The following is an 18,319-nucleotide window of genomic DNA, read 5'->3' as shown; positions in this document are numbered from 1 at the left end:
AGCGTTCTTTCTCCCCAGATTTGTCTATTCTGCCACCCTGTTATTATTTATTGAACGATACTGAGGGGGAGGTTAGCGAGGCTGTGGCAAAATTTTTGGCTGATGTCCTTAAATTTAAATCTGACCATGTATGAATGCATCTGTAAGTTCGGTTTCATTTTGATTTTATCTCCAATGTTTAAATTTTTATATTCTGTGTATTTTTATTTGCAACTTTTATGCCATTAAAGGTTTGGTATGGTAGTTAGGTTTTGCTTGTAACCTTGTATTCCCATGCTGGTTGGGCTTGCAAATTACTGTCGTTTTTATGTCCCATTTTGAAGTTCCTTTGGATCTTGTATTTCTTTTCTGTTATGCCAATAAAGGTTATGTCTGCCTGTCTGACTGAGAAGATAACACTTTGCATATTTAGCACATGGTACAAGATCCAAGCTAGCTTGATCTCATCAGACCTAGGAAGCTAAGCAGAGTTGGCCCAGATAAGTACCACCACAGAAGTCCAGGGTTTCTAGGCAGAAGCAAACAACAACTATCTTTGTGCATCTCTTGCCTTGAAAACCTATGGGGTAGCCATAGGTCAGCCATGATTTGATGGCACTTTTTAGCACCACAAGATGGAGGACACTGTCATGTCCATGTGCTCCTTAAAGCAAAACTGAACTTGGAAGGCCCACTGATAACCTCAAGCCCAGCATTTAAAAAAAAAAAACCTTAGAACCAACTTTGAGTGAACTTTTAATCATTTATATAAATCAGTTATTCAGATAAATTTAATATCATACATTGTTCATTAATCAGCTTCCAGTGTCAGATTCCTTTAGAAATAGACCATCTTCATAATATAACTTTTAAAATGTATACTACTACCTAGATGATTAACAGTCGCTGGAGTAAAATAGTTGTCTGTCCATTTAAGAATAAATCAAACTACTTCCAGAAATAATAGGGCAACAAAAAGGACATGTAAGCAGAGCTAAGCCTTTTTTAAGCTTATTGACTTGATTAATTATATTCCTACATTCCTACAAAGAGCTCAGCATGATTTACACAGATGGTGTCACTTCTTGACAGGGTTGGGAACTTCAGGTTGGGAAACTCCTGGAAATTTGGAGGCAGAACCTGGGGAGAATTGAGTTTGAGGAGAGAAGCGAGCTCAACATGTATGTAATGCCAGAGTTCACATTCCAAAGGAGCCATGTTTCCTGGGAGATCTGATCTCTGTTATGGAGATTAATTGTAATTCCAGAAGAATTCCAGACTTCACCTGGAAATTGGCAACCTTACTTCTTGAACTTCATTGTTTGATTGTAGCTGTGTAGTCCAAGTCCATCATTCTAACTTTTATCACTATACTACATTGATTAATTGCAACACCTTCTTCCTGCCATCAAAAACAAAGTCCCTAGACATGGACATAAAAAAAAAAAAATCCCTCAAGCATATTCTGTTTTCTTCCACACTAATCAGTCATGTCAATTAAAGTATTTCTGCTAACTGGATTATTCAACACCCCCCCCCCCGAAAACATTTATGATAATATTTTGTGTAAAGAATGAAGGTAATGGTCCATTCAATGATTAAGTGCCTTGCCCAGAACACCTGGGTTAAGGATTCCAGAGTATGCAGAGAAAGATTCCTCCCCAAATTATTTGAAATCTATGATCTATTGGTAAATCAAGAGTGATGTAAAAGAAAACATACTAGCAGAGAAACCAAGCATTGTCTTCATTCACAAACCCCAAAGATCTTTTCATTCTTCATTTCATTTTCCATTCTTCTAGTACCTGACTGCAGAAAATTTGATAGTAAAACTCTTCAAAATAAAGGTAAACTTTTTTCCATTGTTGGTTTCTAATTTCTGTAGCAGACTGAATTGCCCAAGCTCATCAGTGCTTGAGAGCTAAGCAGGGGTGGTAATGGTCAGTTGTTGAATGGGAGACCACCATAGAAGACTGGGATTGTGACTATGTAGAGGAAGGTAATGGCACACCACATCTTGCCTTGAATACCCCATGGCTGTGGTTATCAGAGACAGTGACTCAACTGCGCATTTTCCCCTCTTATTCTCTTCTGGCAGTGTTTTCTGTACTATTTGGAACTTTTATTACTGTTACATTTGGATGGGAGGTTTTGAGAAGGGGGGATTATATCAGGTTGGATCCTACCATTCTGATCAGCTAGCTGGGGTGCCTTCTTCTAGTTCCCCCAACAGCAGAAGCTCTTCATTGGTAAACTGCAGTAGCTAATTTTTTTTTTAAACCATAAGAGAAAATATAAAGATCCCCCTGATCCAGCACTGCTAATGTAATAATGCTCATAGCCCCTATTAAAGTTGAACTGGAGTCATGCTAAATAGTTGAGAATGTTATCATAGGTCTCCCACATCATGTTTTGCTTTGCTTTTATAAACCCCATTATTGCACATTTATTTTGTGAAAGAGTTTTTCTTGTATGAAGACAGAAGGAGCCTGTTTTCTTGATATTGTCACCTCACTTCCCTTCCTACTCACCATGATTTCCTACATTTATATTTATTTATTAGATTAAATTTCTAATCTGCCCTCCCCACAAGTGGACTCAGAGTGGGTAACAAAAATCACTACAACAACAAACCAATTATTAAAAAACAATTCACAAGATTAAGACAACTCTACAGATTAATATTTACAATCCTTCCAGATAGCAGATGACAGATTTTGTTCTCTCCGAGTGTCTCCCCAGCTGGAGTGAATAGATAACTAGTACTCCTTTGGACAGTAGGGGGTCAAGTGATAGTGAATTGTCCACCACCTCAACTAAAAGCCAGGGGGAATGGCTCCATTTTACAGGCCCTGTGAAACTGCAACAGACCCCTCAGGGCCCTGATCTCAAGTGAGAGCTTGCTCCATCAGGTAGGGGCAAGGTCAGAAAATGCTGAAAAGTGCCATCAAGTCATGGCTTAGTTTGCAAAATCTGATGAGATTGGACTTGCTGGGCTATCCAGGTCAGGGCACCACTTCTCTCCCTTTTTTACATGCACACACATACACATTATTGTGAGAAAAAGACATGACAGTGACCTAAAGAGGGATTGGCAAATTCATCCCTGGGCAAAAGACATTGTGGTGTGATGGTTTGTCAGTGGTGGCTGAGGTTTCTTGGGTAGGTCTAAGCATGCATATTGAAGAGATATGTGAGTTTTTAACTATAACAAAGCCAATAACAGTGTACAGCATTCCATAATATATACACTCAGTACATAGTGAAATGGTAAGAAGCACTTGATGACTTTGGTTGATATGAAAATAAACACATATTTGAAAATCTGCATGAGTATAAAGGAGTTCGGGATGGGGGACATTTAAAGCTTACATTGATTTATACCTCCTTAGTGAGATTAGTTAGGACATCTGAAATTTCAAAAACTTAAGGATGAAATCAACAATATCTTTGGAATATATGGAGCTTTGGCCTGGCTAAGACCAAAATTAGTAACATAATTCTAAGCAGAATGACATTATTCTTGAACTAAGCGCCCTGTCTTCAAGGAATTCTGAACTCAGTTGCCAAACAGGATTTTCAGTGCCATTCTAAGCGAAGTCTCTTCTGGGACTTTGCTTAGAATGGCACTGAAAATCCTGTTTGGCAACTGAGTTCAGAATTAGTTAAGATGTTTTCTCCAAACCTATTTAGCTGTTTCATATCTCTTGGTAAGTATGCTTCTGTGTTAGAGAAGCTGACCAAATACTGATTTTTTTACTGATCTTAACAAAGGTAAAATTTCATTAGATTTCCCTTGGTTTTTTCTCTTTCTTTCTTTTTCTTTTTTATAAAAGGATGCCTAGATATGAGAGGAGGAAAAGCATGAATACAAAAGACTATATTTATTTACTATGTCAAAGCAGACAGAAAAATAATACGTGAAGCTGGTTTTGGATCTCAAGCTGAAAATTAAGAGCCCCATATGTTGCTGTCCAAGATGGATTTATTACAAATATCAGCATTTATTCCCCTCCATAATGAGAATTTCAGTTGTTATCCATTTGGTTGTAGAGAAACAGAGTAAAAACATATGAGGGTGGGGAAAGAGATAAGTGCATGAACCAATGTCCAGTCCTTACAAGAAGCAATCTTCCCAAACCTTCCTGCTCGCCTACTAAAAAGCCACCCTGTGGTATGTAACACCATTATTTTTTCTTCAGAGATATCAAAATGAAATGAGAGAGAAATTATTTTTAAAAGGGAAAAACAGAATGAAAAATCAATAGCTATATTTGAAAAAAAAAAAGAATTTGGGGCAAAAAATTCCCCTCCCATACTAAATTAGGAAAGATATTCCAGGAACCATGCCTTTAATATGCTGGAATGGGAGGAGAGAACTATGTATCCCTTTCTGAATGCTGATATCCAAATATATGTCCTATTAATGTGTCAGGAAATGTCTTCTGTTTGGGTGGATGTTTCATAAGGCTAAGACTGTGTCAGCTTGTATACATTGAAGCTTTGCTTTATGGCTTGACCTGTTTATTTACTGTGAACTAATTCTAGGCCTTTTACTGCACTAACCATAAAATTGTAGAAACTCTGTTAGGAGGGGGGGAAGACCAGAGCACCAGCCAGTCTTTGAAATGTAAAACATCCCGTTGTTCTCAGGCGCCTGGAAGAGACAAGCAAGGCCATCCAGGCATAGGAGAGGCGGCTCTGTAGGTGGGAGAGAACAGATAACTGCCCTGGTTCTTCTCACCCTAGAAGTCCCAGACCTATAGTGGGAAATGATTTAAATCTCCTAGCCTTTGATGTGTATCCTTATATACTCATGCTTGTACCCTTTTTGTTATTAGTATCAACGACCCTGCATTCTGGCAGGCATTGCTGTATTCAATAAACAGAAACTTTGTTTTCAACAAAGCTAGGCCTGTTCATTATTGAAATCTTCATCAGTGGAAATAGCCTCTTTCACTGATTGGCAGACTCAAATGAAAGCTTGTAATGCCTATAGAGAGCTCTGCTATCACCTGAGCAAAATGACAACCTTTTGTATACTAACCTGTGGACTAAGGTGGATTAAGACTGCAAATTAAAAAAAATGGATTCAGGTGGGTAGCCATGTTGCTCTCTGCGGCAGCAGAATAAAGTTTGAGTCTAGTGGCACCTTTCAGACCAATAAAGTTCTGTTCTAGGTATAAATTTCTGTGTGCATGCAGATTAGAAGCTTTAACTGCCAGATTTATTAATGCAGAGCTTGTTTCATTTTTATTTTCAGTTTACAACATAAATGCAATCAAAGAACCATAGCACACTGGAAGAATTCATTCTCTTGGGCATCTCATTTCCTGATCACCTCTTGGTCTTATTCTTCTATCTGCTTTTATTGACTTTTGCATTAACATTGTTAGGGAATCTCATCATCATCACTGTGGTATTACTCAATGCTCGCCTTCATAGCCCCATGTACTTCTTCCTCTTTAATTTTGCCATTCTGGAGATAGCATTCACATCGTCCATTATTCCAGTCATGCTAGCCAACCTCCTTTCAAAAACCAAGACAATTTCATTTTATGGTTGCCTAACTCAGTGCTTTTTCTATTTCTTCCTTGGAGTGGCAGAGTTCTTACTCTTGGCCATCATGTCCTTTGATCGTTACGTAGCTATATGTAACCCTCTACACTATGTTTCCATTATGAACTTCAGGATCTGTACTTGGCTTGTCCTTTTTTTATTTTTTATTTTATTTATTTATGATTTGTATCCCGCCCTTCCCACAAAGATGGCTCAGGGCGGCTCACAACAGATAATAAAACAACATTTGAATTAACATTTACATATATAAGCAGTTAAAATAGTCAAAACATTTAAAACCTTAAAACCTTAAAACATCAAATCTTATAACAGTATAAATAGCAAGAGTCTAGTAAGCTACATTTGTTTCCCATCTCAGTTAGGTGTAAGCTAGCCGGAAGAGGGTTGTCTTACAGGCCCTGCAGAACTGAATAAGGTCCCGCAGGGCCCTCACCTCCTCCGGCAGCTGGTTCCACCATGTAGGGGCCATAACAGAAAAGGCCCTGTCTCTAGTCAATTTAAGGCGAGCTTCTTTTGGCCCAGGGATAGCGAGAAGGTTTTGAGTTCCCGATCTCAGTATTCTCTGGGGAACATGTGGGAAGAGATGGTCCTTCAGGTAGGCAGGTCCCAGGCCATATAGGGCTTTAAAGGTAATAACCAGCACCTTGTACCGGACTCGGTATATTATTGGAAGCCAGTGCAGAGCCCGAAGACCCGGCCGAATGTGCCCCCATCTTGGGAGGCCCAATAACAGCTGGGCTGCGGCATTCTGCACCAGCTGCAATTTCCGAGTTCGGCACAGGGGCATCCCCATGTAGAGGGCATTGCAGTAGTCCAACCTCGAGGTGACCGTAGCATGGATCACTGTTGCTAGGTCATCGTGATCCAGGAAGGGAGCCAACTGCCTTGCCTGCCTAAGGTGAAAAAACGCAGACTTGGCAGTGGCTGCTATCTGAGCCTCCATCTTTAGGGAAGGCTCCAATAGTACCCCCAGGCTCTTGACCCTCTCCGCCACCATCAGCAGCGCGCCGTCAAAAGCTGGCAAGAGGATTCCCCCCCCCCCCAGTCCCCGACAACCCAAGCAAAGGACCTCTGCTTTTGGCTGGCTGACAGCATTTGTTTTTATGATATGGCCTGTGAGTGCTATCGCAAAGCTGCCATTTTGTGGCTCTAATGCCATTAATCATTTTTTTTATATATTGAACCACTCCTTGCACTTTCTTGTGCCAAAACACACCTCATTGAGTATCTTGATTTCATTATTGCAATCATCGTACTTCTAGGCTCCTTGGCACTAACCACTGTATCTTATATTTCCATCATCAGCACAGTCCTAAGGATCTCATCAGCCAGGGGAAGGCAGAAAGCTTTCTCCACGTGTGGTGCCCACATCACTGTGGCATCCATATACTATGGAAGTGCCATGTTCATGTATCTGAGGCCATCAAAGACACCATCTCTGGATCTTAAGAAAGCTGTGAGCATCTTGACAGCTGTGATCACCCCTTTGCTTAATCCTTTCATTTACACCCTCAGGAATGAAAAGGTGAAAGAGGCCTTGAGAGATTTATTCAAAAGGAGACTGAATTAAATCCACACATTTAAAGGTTTCTGATTTTGAGCAGAATCCGGGCAGCTTCATTCAGTCTTTCCTAATTTATTTATTTCTCTTCACTCCCAACTTCCAAGGCATTGTACATGGAGCTCCTATGATCCCTAGCATTTTGGGTAATCAATGGGGACTCCACTTTCTTCTTCACCAGCAGAAAAATTGGTTGAATTCAAACCTTTGTGTTCTTTGTACTGAACACTAGGTTCAGCAAAAAAAAGGGGGCACTAATCATGAAAATAGATTATATAAATGGAAATAGAAGCCCCTTTTCCTTGTAGATTTGAATATTTGTATAGTATCTCACATGTTAATTTTATTCCCTTGTTCTATTAGTCATGCTTTATGGACAGCAAGATATAATTGTAGCAAAACTCCACATTGACTTGGACTTTATATGTGTAAAGTTGGCTTGGGTGAACTGGCATGGCATTATGGGTGGCCATAATATCTGCAGGCCAGCCAGGGACACCTTGAGGGGGGAAGGAATGTGTTTGTGCGTGCGCAAAGCGTGCACCGCCGCAAACAGGAAGTGATGTCATGCCACCACCAGAGACAGGAAGTGACATCACTTCCTGTGACATCGTTTCCCCCACACCACCTGCCGGAAGCAGGAAGTGACATCACTTCCTGTGACATCATTTCCCCCAAATGCCACTGCCGGAAACAGGAAGTGACATCACCTCCTTTGACAGCACTTCCTGTGATGTCATTTCCCCCAAATATCACCGCCGGAAACATGAATAGTAGTTGATACTTCAGAACCAGACAAACCAGTTTGGAATAATGGTTAAGAGCAGTGGAGTCTAATCTGGAAAACTGGGTTTGATTCCCTGCTTCTCCACATGCAGCAGCTCTTAGAGTTGCTCTCTCAAGAGCAGTTCTCTCAGAGCTCTCTCAGCCTCACTTTACCTCTGTGCTTGTTGTGGGAAGAGGAAGGGAAGGAGATTGTAAACTGCTCTGAGACAAGTGAAGGACAGGGTATAAATCCAACTCTTCTTCTAGGTGTCTCCATTTAATCTTCTAGTGAAATATGTCATTCATAGTTCAGTACAGTAACATGTTTGAGTTGGTATTGAATTTCAGTCAGACATGACATCAAGCTCTTGAGAAATATTCCCTCTAAGCTGAGTTAGTGTGAGCTAGCTCCGTTTTTTAGCCTCCTGCTCACACATTTTTGTATTAGCTCAGGAAATATAGTCCAAGAGCAAACTAATTTATGCAGTAGCTAAATCACTTGCTCACTTTAATTCCAGTAGCTTATGAGGCAGAATTTTTGCTCACAAGATTCCACAGCTTAGAAGGAACAATGGCTATAAGTTAAACAAAATAAGGCTGCGATAACACATGCAAAGTAATGCACTTTCAATGCTCTTTCCAGTTGGGTTTTATTGTGCAAACTGGCAAAGCCCAGTTGGAAAGTGCAATGAATGTGGGTGGAAAGTGCATTCTTTAATATGCCTGATCACGGCCTAAATAAACAAACATAGATTTTGTTTGCTTCCTCAGTTGTATAATGTAGCTCTTAAGAGCATGCTGCGTAAAAAAAAATCAATCGTGATTTATATAGGCAGTTCCCAGTGTGCTGGGATGTATTGATGCTCTATTCTATTTTGCTCTATTAAATTTCATTTTTCAGATCAACAGATGTTTTGTGAACAAACAGTGCACTTTCAATACACCTCACATCTGGGAACAAAAACTGCACATCAATTTGGAGAGCTTTAAACTCCTTATACAAAACACTATGCACACCAGTTGTAAGTGTTAACTGCTGAACTAGTGGCAAAAGTGTAAAGGTGCACATTACTAAAAGTAGGGAACTTTAAAAATTTCAAAACCAGATTACTTTAGAAAACTCTGTAAACCACAGAAATTAAATCAGTAGACCATGCAGATAAAGCCCTGCAATTTAAGAATCTGACTAAACAGTTAGCTATAAAAGACTGATTAAATACAGCAAATTCTACAGTTTCAACAAAATTCTTCTTTCATTAAAATGTTGCCCAAAATGCATGATCCTCATTATTTGCACCATTTCTGCTGGCTGCTCTCAGTTGACTTCAATCTTAAAAGGCAGCTGTAGCCTCAAATACTCCCAAACATTTTGCCTCCTCTATTTCTCTCTCACACAAACACACTCTAAAAGGGTGCACTTTCTTGCTGTAGCAAACAGACAAATCTAGGTTAGAGAGGTTTTCATGCTGTGCTGTTGATCTTATGAAATATACATAACCTCCATGCAGGCTTTGTATTTAACAGAAGTAATTGTGTTGTGGGGAGGGGAAAGGGTTGGTTGACAATTGAGGGACAAGAGCCTGCAGTCCAAAGCCTGAGTTTGAGAAAACAAAACAACATGCACACACACAACACCTCCGGAAGGGGGGGGGCACGCACACGAGTAAGTTTTAACATACAAGACTGCATGTTGCATCATGCAATGCTGCCTGGAAGGCTGCACTGGGTATCCTATGTAGCAGCTCCTCACCAAGAAGGCAAAAAACTACAAAACAAACAATGATAAAATACTCTAAAGCCTGCTGCCCCTAGCCTGTACATTTTCGAACAGAAATCATTAACAAGCACACGGGGGGGGGGGGGGAGCACTTCAAACTAAGCAGTCTCTTCTTAAGTCCATACAATTCCGCTTCTCCCCCATAAAACACACATGCATAAACACACTAATGTGTTCACATCCCTCCCCCTCCACACACACATTTCTTCTATATAATGATGTTTACCAAAACTGAGAGGTCTAATCCGCGGTCTGATGTGCCAACACCACGGAGAAAGCTTCTCCCCGCCCACCCGCATCCACCCCAAATATCCCACCCCCTTAGGGTTGCCAAGTCCAATTCAAGAAATATCTGGGGACTTTGGGGGTGGAGCCAGGAGACATTGGAGGTGGAGCCAGGAACAAGGGTGTGACAAACATAATTGAACTTCAAGGGAGTTATGGCCACATTTAAAGGGACCGCACATCTTTTAAATCCCTTCCCTCCCTAGGAAATAATGAAGGATAGGGGAACCTTTCCCTCAGCCTCACCTGGCCTCAGCGCCGCCGCCACCGCTCACCACAAGCCCCCCAGCCCTGGGCCGCCGCTGCTCCTGGCACATGCCTCACTCTGCTCCTTCGCTCGTTCACTCACTCATCGACGATGGGGGAGAGGGGGGTCAGGGAGGGATGGCACGGCACGGAAGGCAGTGCTTTATGTATGGGGTAGACTGGAATTCCAATCCTCAGTGTACTGGAAGAGGAAAGCACAGCCGCCTCCATCTGTTCACAAATCAAATGAGAGATGGGGGGGGGGTTGCAAGAGGAATGTGCAGTCCCCCAACCAAACATTATGATTAGCAGCCAATGTCTCCTCTGCACAGAGTTTCCTTATCCTGAGGCTGCACCAAAAGATTTCTAAGTTTAGAGTATGCCTTGTGGAATAGTGGCTTTGAAAAAAAGAAAAGAAAGAAATGGAGAGAGCTCTGCTTGCATAAGTTGCACACATGGTGACTGTATGCAAGAAGCAGACAGCATGTGGTGAACTACAGATAAGTGGGCTGCTAGCCCAAATGGGGCAGATGGCAGCCAGAGCTGTGGGAGGGAGTTGTTTCACATAAAGGGGCACCAATAGGCTTGCCAGCTTCTGGTTGGGACATTCCACAAGATCTGGGGGTGTTTTCTCCCAGGTTCCAGGAGGGGAGGAAACCGAATTTATTCCCCAGCCTTTACTACCTGAGGGAGTCTCAGAGCAGCTTACAGTTTCCTTTCCCTTCCCCTCCCTGTGAGGTAGGGAGAGCTCTGACAGAAACTGGTCTTGAGAGGAACAGCTCTGTGAGTATGTGTGATTGACTCAAGGTCACATCAGCAGATGCATGTGGAGCAGGGGGGAATCAAACCCAGTTCTCCCGAAAGCATCTTCTTTTGGCATGCGGAAGGTCCCAGTCCCTGGTTCCAGCCCCAGCATCTTCCCTGGCAGCATTTCCAGCCAAAAAAGACCAGCAAGTGACCCAAAAGTCCTCTCTCTGCCTGAGAGCTTGGAGAGCTGCTTGCAGGCGGAGCAGACGGGGCTTTGGGGTCCAGCCTCAGCGTCTCCCAATGAAAGCGCCAGCCGGGCAGCAGCGGCCAGGCCAGGGCGGATGGGAAAGAGCCTGGAGAGCCACTGCCGGGCTAGGGGGGGAGGGCGGGCGGGTGGACTCCTTGGGCGCAAGGCAAGCGCGTGCAGATTCAAGCTTTCCCAGCTGACCCTAAAAACTCCCCCAAGTCCTGAGAGGCGCGTTACATAAGGAGCTACAAACGCCATGAGCCCACATCGGGACGCAAAGCCAGCGGCGACGTAAGGCTGGGGCTGAACCCAGCCATGATGATCTAAGAGCTCCATAGGAAATGTGCAAAATGCAAACGTTTCTCTGCAAAAGCGCCGGACAGCTTAACACAGGCCGAGCCCCCAAGTGAGCCCGGGGGAAGGCCCTGGGTGGTTGTGAGCCGCCTTTTGGTTGCCCTTGCCCCGGAGAGAACAAAGCCGGAGGCCGGGGGGCGCCCCGGCAAGAGGCTCTCCGCTGGGAAAGCAAGCAAGCGAGAAGGCGGGGTCGCCTGGGAACTCCCAGCTCCGGCCTCCTCCTCCTCCTCCGGCCGGCGGCCCTCCCTGCCCGCTGCGCCGGCCGGCCCAGCCACCCAGCAGGCGAGCAGGGAGGGCAGGGCAGGGAGCGATGGGCAGGCACAGGGACTCCGCCGCACCGGCCGGCCTGGGTGCTCTTATTCGACGCGCCCCTCTGGCAGGGGATCCGCCCACATTTGGAGCCTGCGCTGCTGCAGCTCTCTCTCCCGCCCCCCTGCCGCTGGGGCGAGGCGGCTCGCCATGGCCCTGGCTGACCGGCTGCAGCCGGCGCGCTCCGCCATCCGGAGGGTGGATCCATTGAGGCGAGCTCTCGGCGGCCCTCCCCTCCCTCCGCCTCCCTCCTTTCTCTAACCACAGCCCAGGCGCTCTCGTCGGGGGGCCCCTCGCCGCAGGTGGGGGTGGAGGACTGGGGACTCTGCCTCGCCGAGGCTCCTGTGCGCCCTGGGTGCGCAGGGGGTGGTGCTCCCCGGGGGTCTGGGCGCTGGAGGTGGCGGCAGGCAGGCAGGACGTGCTGCCCTCCCTCGGCTCTGCCAGGGTGCTCCTTTCTCCAGCCAGCTAGCCAGCCAGCCTTCCCCACCCCCCTTCCCACCAGCGGCTCCGGCGGGGCTGCTGCTGCAGCGGCTCTCTCCCTCTCTCACTCCGCGGCTCCTCTCCCACTCCTCCCCACTCCAAACAGCCACCGCCGCCACAACGAGGCGGGCTTGGCTCAGCCTTATTCGCCGCCTTGGCAGAGAAGGGGAAAGACGCGGGGACTCGCCTCGCTGCCGCCCAGCCCCCCTAGAAGCCCGGCGAGACCCGCCATGCTGCGCGCTCTGGAAGGACCACGGATCGGAAAGGGGACCCGCGGGTGGGGAAGGGGAGAGAGCACGCTGGAAGCCGAGCCCGTGGGGAGGGAAGGAGGCGGCAGCTCACCTTCCTTTGCGATCCAGGGGTGTGCGGGGGTGGACGGGCGGGCTCGTCGAGGGGGGAGAACCTGGGGAGGGCAGAGAAGAGCCTCAGGTGCCCGAATGGGGAAAAAAAAGCCCCCCGAAGGCGGCTTCGGAAAGAAGATTCTCCCGGGCGGGGAGAGAAAAGCGAGAGAGGGGAAGAGCCCCGGGGAGGGCGCAAAAAAAAAAAAAGCTTGGGAGACTTCGGGGAAGCGAAGCGTAAAGCTGGAGGGGGCGGTGGCGGCAGCGAGGGAACGGATTGAGCGCGTCAAGAATGGCGAGCGGAGAAGAAGGTGAAGGAAGCGGGGAGGGGGGGAGAAGAGGCTTCTCGGCGGAGGACGAAGCTGGTGGCGGCTGAGCCCGCTCTCCTCCTCCCCACCCCCGCGGGCGAGCAGAGCCAACTCGCCGATGCCTGCAAGGACGCGGAGAGAGGAGAGGGAACGGCTGGCTGCGACAGCACCTCCTTCCTTCCCCCAAGCGGCGTGCCAAGGCAGGCAGGCAGGCACAGCCACCCAGCAGGCGAGCGGGGTGGGGCGGGGAGTGCAGGGCAGGGCAGGGAGCGATGGGCGGGCACAGGGACTCCACCACGCTGGCCGGCCCAGCCACCCAGCAGGCGAGCGGCCTCACCATTGGATCCATTTTGACTAAACCAGGATTTTTAATGGTCCCGTGTTAGCCAGCCCGGGAGGCGGGAATTTGGGGGCAGGGGTGGGACTTTCCCGGGTGGTCGGGACGATCTGGCCACCCTAAGTCGGCATATGAAAATCTGGGTCCTATTTTTGCCCTGGAAAGACATACTGAACCAGAAGGGCCACAAGTTCAGTAATATAACTGAAATTCTTTAAATGATTTAGTAAGGCACAAGACCCAAGTCTGGGAATACAGGAGTCATGCCTCAGATTAGAACCAATAAATGAAATGGAACAGAGAGCCACTTCTTACATAAATGTTTACACAAACAGTGGATATAACAGTGGATATAATGGAGCCATAAATGTGGAAAGCAAATGTAACAGAAACAGGAGAGAGGACAAAGTCAAATATATTGTAAAGTCATTCATAAATCACAATTGATAGCCTCATAATGACATTATTGGTTCAACTCTACATCAGACTCTTCTAGCGAAAACTCAAGGCCATTTGAGAGTGATACCACAATCTATCAAATAATCTCCTTTAGGGAAGAAAGCAACAGAAGCCCTAACAAGTTATCCCAAGCACAAAAGTGAAGAGGTTGGACGGTGAGGCAGCAAATGGATAGGAGGGAGTTTGAACACACACATGAAGCTGCTTTATACTGAATCAGACCCATTGGCCCATCAAAATCAACATCCAGACTGCCAGCAGCTCTTCAGAGTTTCAGGCAGAAGTCTTCCATATCACTTACTGCCTGGCTCTTTTAACTGGAGATGCTAGGGACTGAACTAGAGACCTTCTGCATGCAAAGCAGAAGCTCTACCATTAAGCCATAGCCCTTCCTGTTTCTGAAAATGGCTTTGTTAAAAGCTGGAGAAAAAAGCTGGGACCATTGGAAGAACTTCCCCATGAATTTCTCATGCTTTCCTGATTGTATATGCATAATTTATAATTGTACAAGCCATACTGAAAATGCACACATTTTATTAGGGGGAAAAAATCTGTACAAGAAACAGAAAACATTACAAAAATAAAGTTTCAGTTCATGAAAGAGTGACCAAAACAGAGTTTTCTGAATCACAACAGTAGAGATGACAATTTCAGAGTTGCCTGAGTAAACCATTCTAGGCTCCAGGAAGTGACCAACTTTTCTGGTTGCTGTGCTGTTCACTATTGCCAGTTTTACTATTGAAATATGGGCAGTGCATATATAGATACACTATATCAATTTTAAGGAATCTATCAGTTTTGAAGAATAGTTGCCTTTTTTGGCAGTAATAACTCTATAGACATGCTTGTAATTGGACTTTTAAAAATCTTGTTTGTGGATCATGGATCATTAGTAACAGCTCAGTTCTCCAAAGAGAACATCTCAAGGGATATAGGAAATATTTAATATTGTTAAGACAAAGGTAGAAAGAATAATTCTTCTGAAAAAGAAGCTCTTTCTAACACAGGTAAATGAGAAACACTTATTTTGTGGTTGTCTTGTACTCTCTGTGTTCTGCCCATCTTGTTAAGTTTTATTAGTAAGTTCTTTGGCCAGATTTGACATGAATATTATGACGCAAGCACCTTTGTTAGGAGAACAAAAGCTAAATAATCCTTAATTAGATCAGGAGTACTGAGAGCTTGGCAAAAAAATGTGATTGGAATTTGAATTTACTTTTAAATTCTTGCATTGTGGCTGCAATCATAAGGATACTTCCCTGAGAATAAGCATCATTGAACAACATGACATTTACTTTCAGGTAGTCCTGTTTAGGATTATTCCTTGTGCTTATTTTGGTTTGCTTCCAAAGTGTATTGTGAGCAGCTCTCTGTGTTCTGGCAGGATTCATCTTAGCAGTTACTTAACTGCTAGTCACTCATGCTTGATTATTATGGCACAGATCTGCAACTTTTTGGATATGCTGCTTCTTCATTTACACAGTTGACATAATCTGCCCCCCCTTCCCTTGCTGGTTTTAATATTGAACAAAATACATATGATTTTGTATGGGTTTACTATTCCATTATTTTTACCTTATGAGCCTCCTTGCTCAGGTTTCCCAAGCAGCACACACATTTTCTAAACAAACAGGCAGACATCTCTGGCTAAGGAATGCCAGTTTCATTTCAATTTCCTACTGCCCAGCTGTGATCACTCAAGCTAATGCAGTACTCCACTGGATCCAACTGTTGGTCAATTGCAAGACTGTGTCTTGCAATTGACCAACAGTTGGATCCAGTGGAGTTTTTCTCTAGTGCAAGAAGCCTTTCTCTGGTGGAAGAGGTGCATCACACAAGAGGAAGTCACCTCGTATAGAAGAAGGTTGTACTATTTGTGAAGCCAGATTTTATGGTCAAACTCTATGGCTTTCTTAGTCATTGAAAGACTTGGTCTCTCCCATACACTGGGATAACACTCAATATATTCATTTGGAAGTGTGTTCCAATGAGTGTAGAAACCTGAAATGAAATTGACCAAGGGTTTGTTTCCCATCTAAGAATGTTTTTAGGACAAGACAGATGAAGAGATGGTCCCAAGCTGCAGAGAGAGTTGTAGATAATGGAGAGATTTTTTATTTCCTGCATAAAAAAATGGCTTTGAGGAGATGCTAGTTGTGGTAGAATACTGTGAGAACAAATGGGTGAATATTTCCCTAACCAGAATGTTAGCTTGCTTTTCCTATTAATAAATATCAAGTTAGGAAGCCATAAGGGACAGAGCAAGAGATTTGGGTACATTTGTGAATGGAAAAGATTTGGGGTCAGGAAACAATTTTTCTCCAGGCCAGAGGTTTTTTGCCATCCTCTGGGCATGGAAAAGGGGTCACTGGGTGTGTGAGAGGGAGGTATCTGTGAATTTCCTGCATTATGCAGGGGGTTGGATTAGGTGGCCCTGGAGGTCCCTCCCAACTCTATGATTCAGTGATCCTGTGTATTTAAAGAATATAGTGAGCCATGAATGGGAAGGGAAGCTGGTGGAGGCACATATGGAGAAGGAAGGCATAGGACAACAGAACAGGAATATACATGCACAGCCCACATTTTTACCTCACTGAGAACACATGCAAACTGTTCAAATATGGTTTATTAAATGTTTGACAGTGCTGATTGCAATTCACAGCCTTGTTATGAACCAAACTATTAGGTGAAAGAGAACCGTCCCTCATCAGGGGGAAGATATAAAATTATTCCCTTTCACTAAGATGAATCAAATTAGTTTTTTCAATCTGCTCTTTGTTTAAAAGAGAAAGGATTCTGTTGATAAAGAAAGGCTTCCCTCTTTAAAGAAAGAAGCCAATTAATGCAACCAAATGTTTACAATTAATGCTTTGATCTCATAAATGAGGTTAGGATCAATTAATCTCATAGTAATGAATCTTCATAATCACTGCAGAAAATACAATGGTGTGAGATGGAAGTTGGGAACCATTCGCCTGTGTCTCAATTCATTTTTGAGCCATTATCTAATATCCACACTATCAAGATCATTCTCTTCCTGCTGGTGTTGACATTGTATCTTTTGACCCTAATGGGAAACTTCTTCATCATCTTCTCCAGCTTGATGAATCCTGCTCTTCAATCTCCCATGTATTTCTTTCTTCGAAATTTATCATTCCTAGAGATTGGATACACCTCCACTATAATCCCCAAAATGCTGTCCAACTTCCTCTCAGAAGACACGAGCATTTCATTCATTGGCTGTGCCACACAGATGTATTTCTTTGGCTCTCTTGGAATTGCAGAATGTTGCTTGCTGGCTGCCATGGCATACGATCGCTACTTAGCAATATGCCGCCCGTTGCATTACTCAATCCTCATGAACCGGACCATTTGTCTGCAGATCTCTACAGTCTGTTGGCTCAGTGGAGTCCTGGTGGTTTTAGTACCAGCAACAATAATATTCACTCTCCCCTTCTGTGGACCCAATAGGATTAAGCATTTCTTCTGTGATCTCCCTCCACTGTTGAGGTTGGCCTGTGCAGACATTTACAAAAGTGAAGCCATAATTTACACAGTCACTGTAATGTTCATCATGCTTCCCTTTTTGCTTATCTTAGTCTCCTATGTCCACATCCTCCTTGCTGTCCTAAAGATGTCTTCAGCCACAAGCAGAAGCAAGGTCTTCTCCACTTGTTCTTCCCACATCACAGTGGTGACTCTTTTTTATGGATCTGCTGTTCTGACATATCTGAGACCCACATCTGCAAATTCTAGGGAAACTGATGAAGTGCTCTCATTTTTTTACACTGTTGTGTGTCCTATGTTGAATCCCTTAATCTACAGTCTCCGAAACAAAGAAATGAAGGATTCCGTCAAGAAGCTGGTGTTTAAAAAAATATTCTTTCGAAAGTAGAAATAAAGATCTGCTTTTCCAAATCCATCCAGCCACAATATCAATGCAATCCTCAACCAAGATGTTGTTCTAATTCCATTGAAGTTAATAGGTGTTGAAGGGTGTAGTTTTACTTTGAATGGCACTGTAAATCAGTTTCCAGGGAATTTATTTTAGAATTAAGAATATTCAGAATAAATAGGACTTAGATGTAATTGAAATTTGTCTTATTTTATTGTATTCTTTTATTGTATTTTCTCTCTGTGTTATGTTTCTCATTTTCTTAACTTTCTGTTTATCATCCTTTTACTCCTTCCCATATTTGATTTTTTTCCTGTAGGTTCTAAACCATAGACAGCCAACAGTCTGAATTCCAGAATGAATCCCCTGTAATTCCCAAATGGGAAGCATAATTTTTTATGACTGCATGCCAGACAGGATGTTTGACTTCTCCCTGTTTCATTCATATTTAGACTCATTTATCTTTCTGTCAACAGTTCTGGTTCTCCACTTAGTGCTCGACCTGACGTTGCAGATGGAGAAGGTCAGCACTGTTTCTAAGACTGCCTTTTGTCAATTACATCTGCTTCAAAAGCTCATTATTTGGGGAATACAGTGACCCATGCTACTGGAACTTCGAGATTATATTAATACAATGTGGTTTTGTGTGGAG

The 18,319-nt window shown here is 44.1% G+C and overlaps 1 protein-coding gene across 1 annotated transcript; it reads left to right on the top strand.

Moving 5' to 3' along the window:
• The first annotated feature begins 16,725 nt into the window (after positions 1-16,725).
• Positions 16,726-17,667, top strand: LOC132584013 (olfactory receptor 10A4-like). The gene has a single exon (XM_060255782.1). It carries the CDS (start codon positions 16,726-16,728, stop codon positions 17,665-17,667), a length of 942 nt encoding a protein of 313 aa, XP_060111765.1.
• The last annotated feature ends 652 nt before the right edge of the window (positions 17,668-18,319 follow it).

This window comes from Heteronotia binoei, chromosome 15 (genome assembly GCF_032191835.1).
Source record: "Heteronotia binoei isolate CCM8104 ecotype False Entrance Well chromosome 15, APGP_CSIRO_Hbin_v1, whole genome shotgun sequence".
NCBI lineage: Eukaryota > Metazoa > Chordata > Lepidosauria > Squamata > Gekkonidae > Heteronotia > Heteronotia binoei.
The sequence above is the reverse complement of the archived record's forward strand: the minus strand, read 5'-3'. Positions and strand labels throughout refer to the sequence as shown.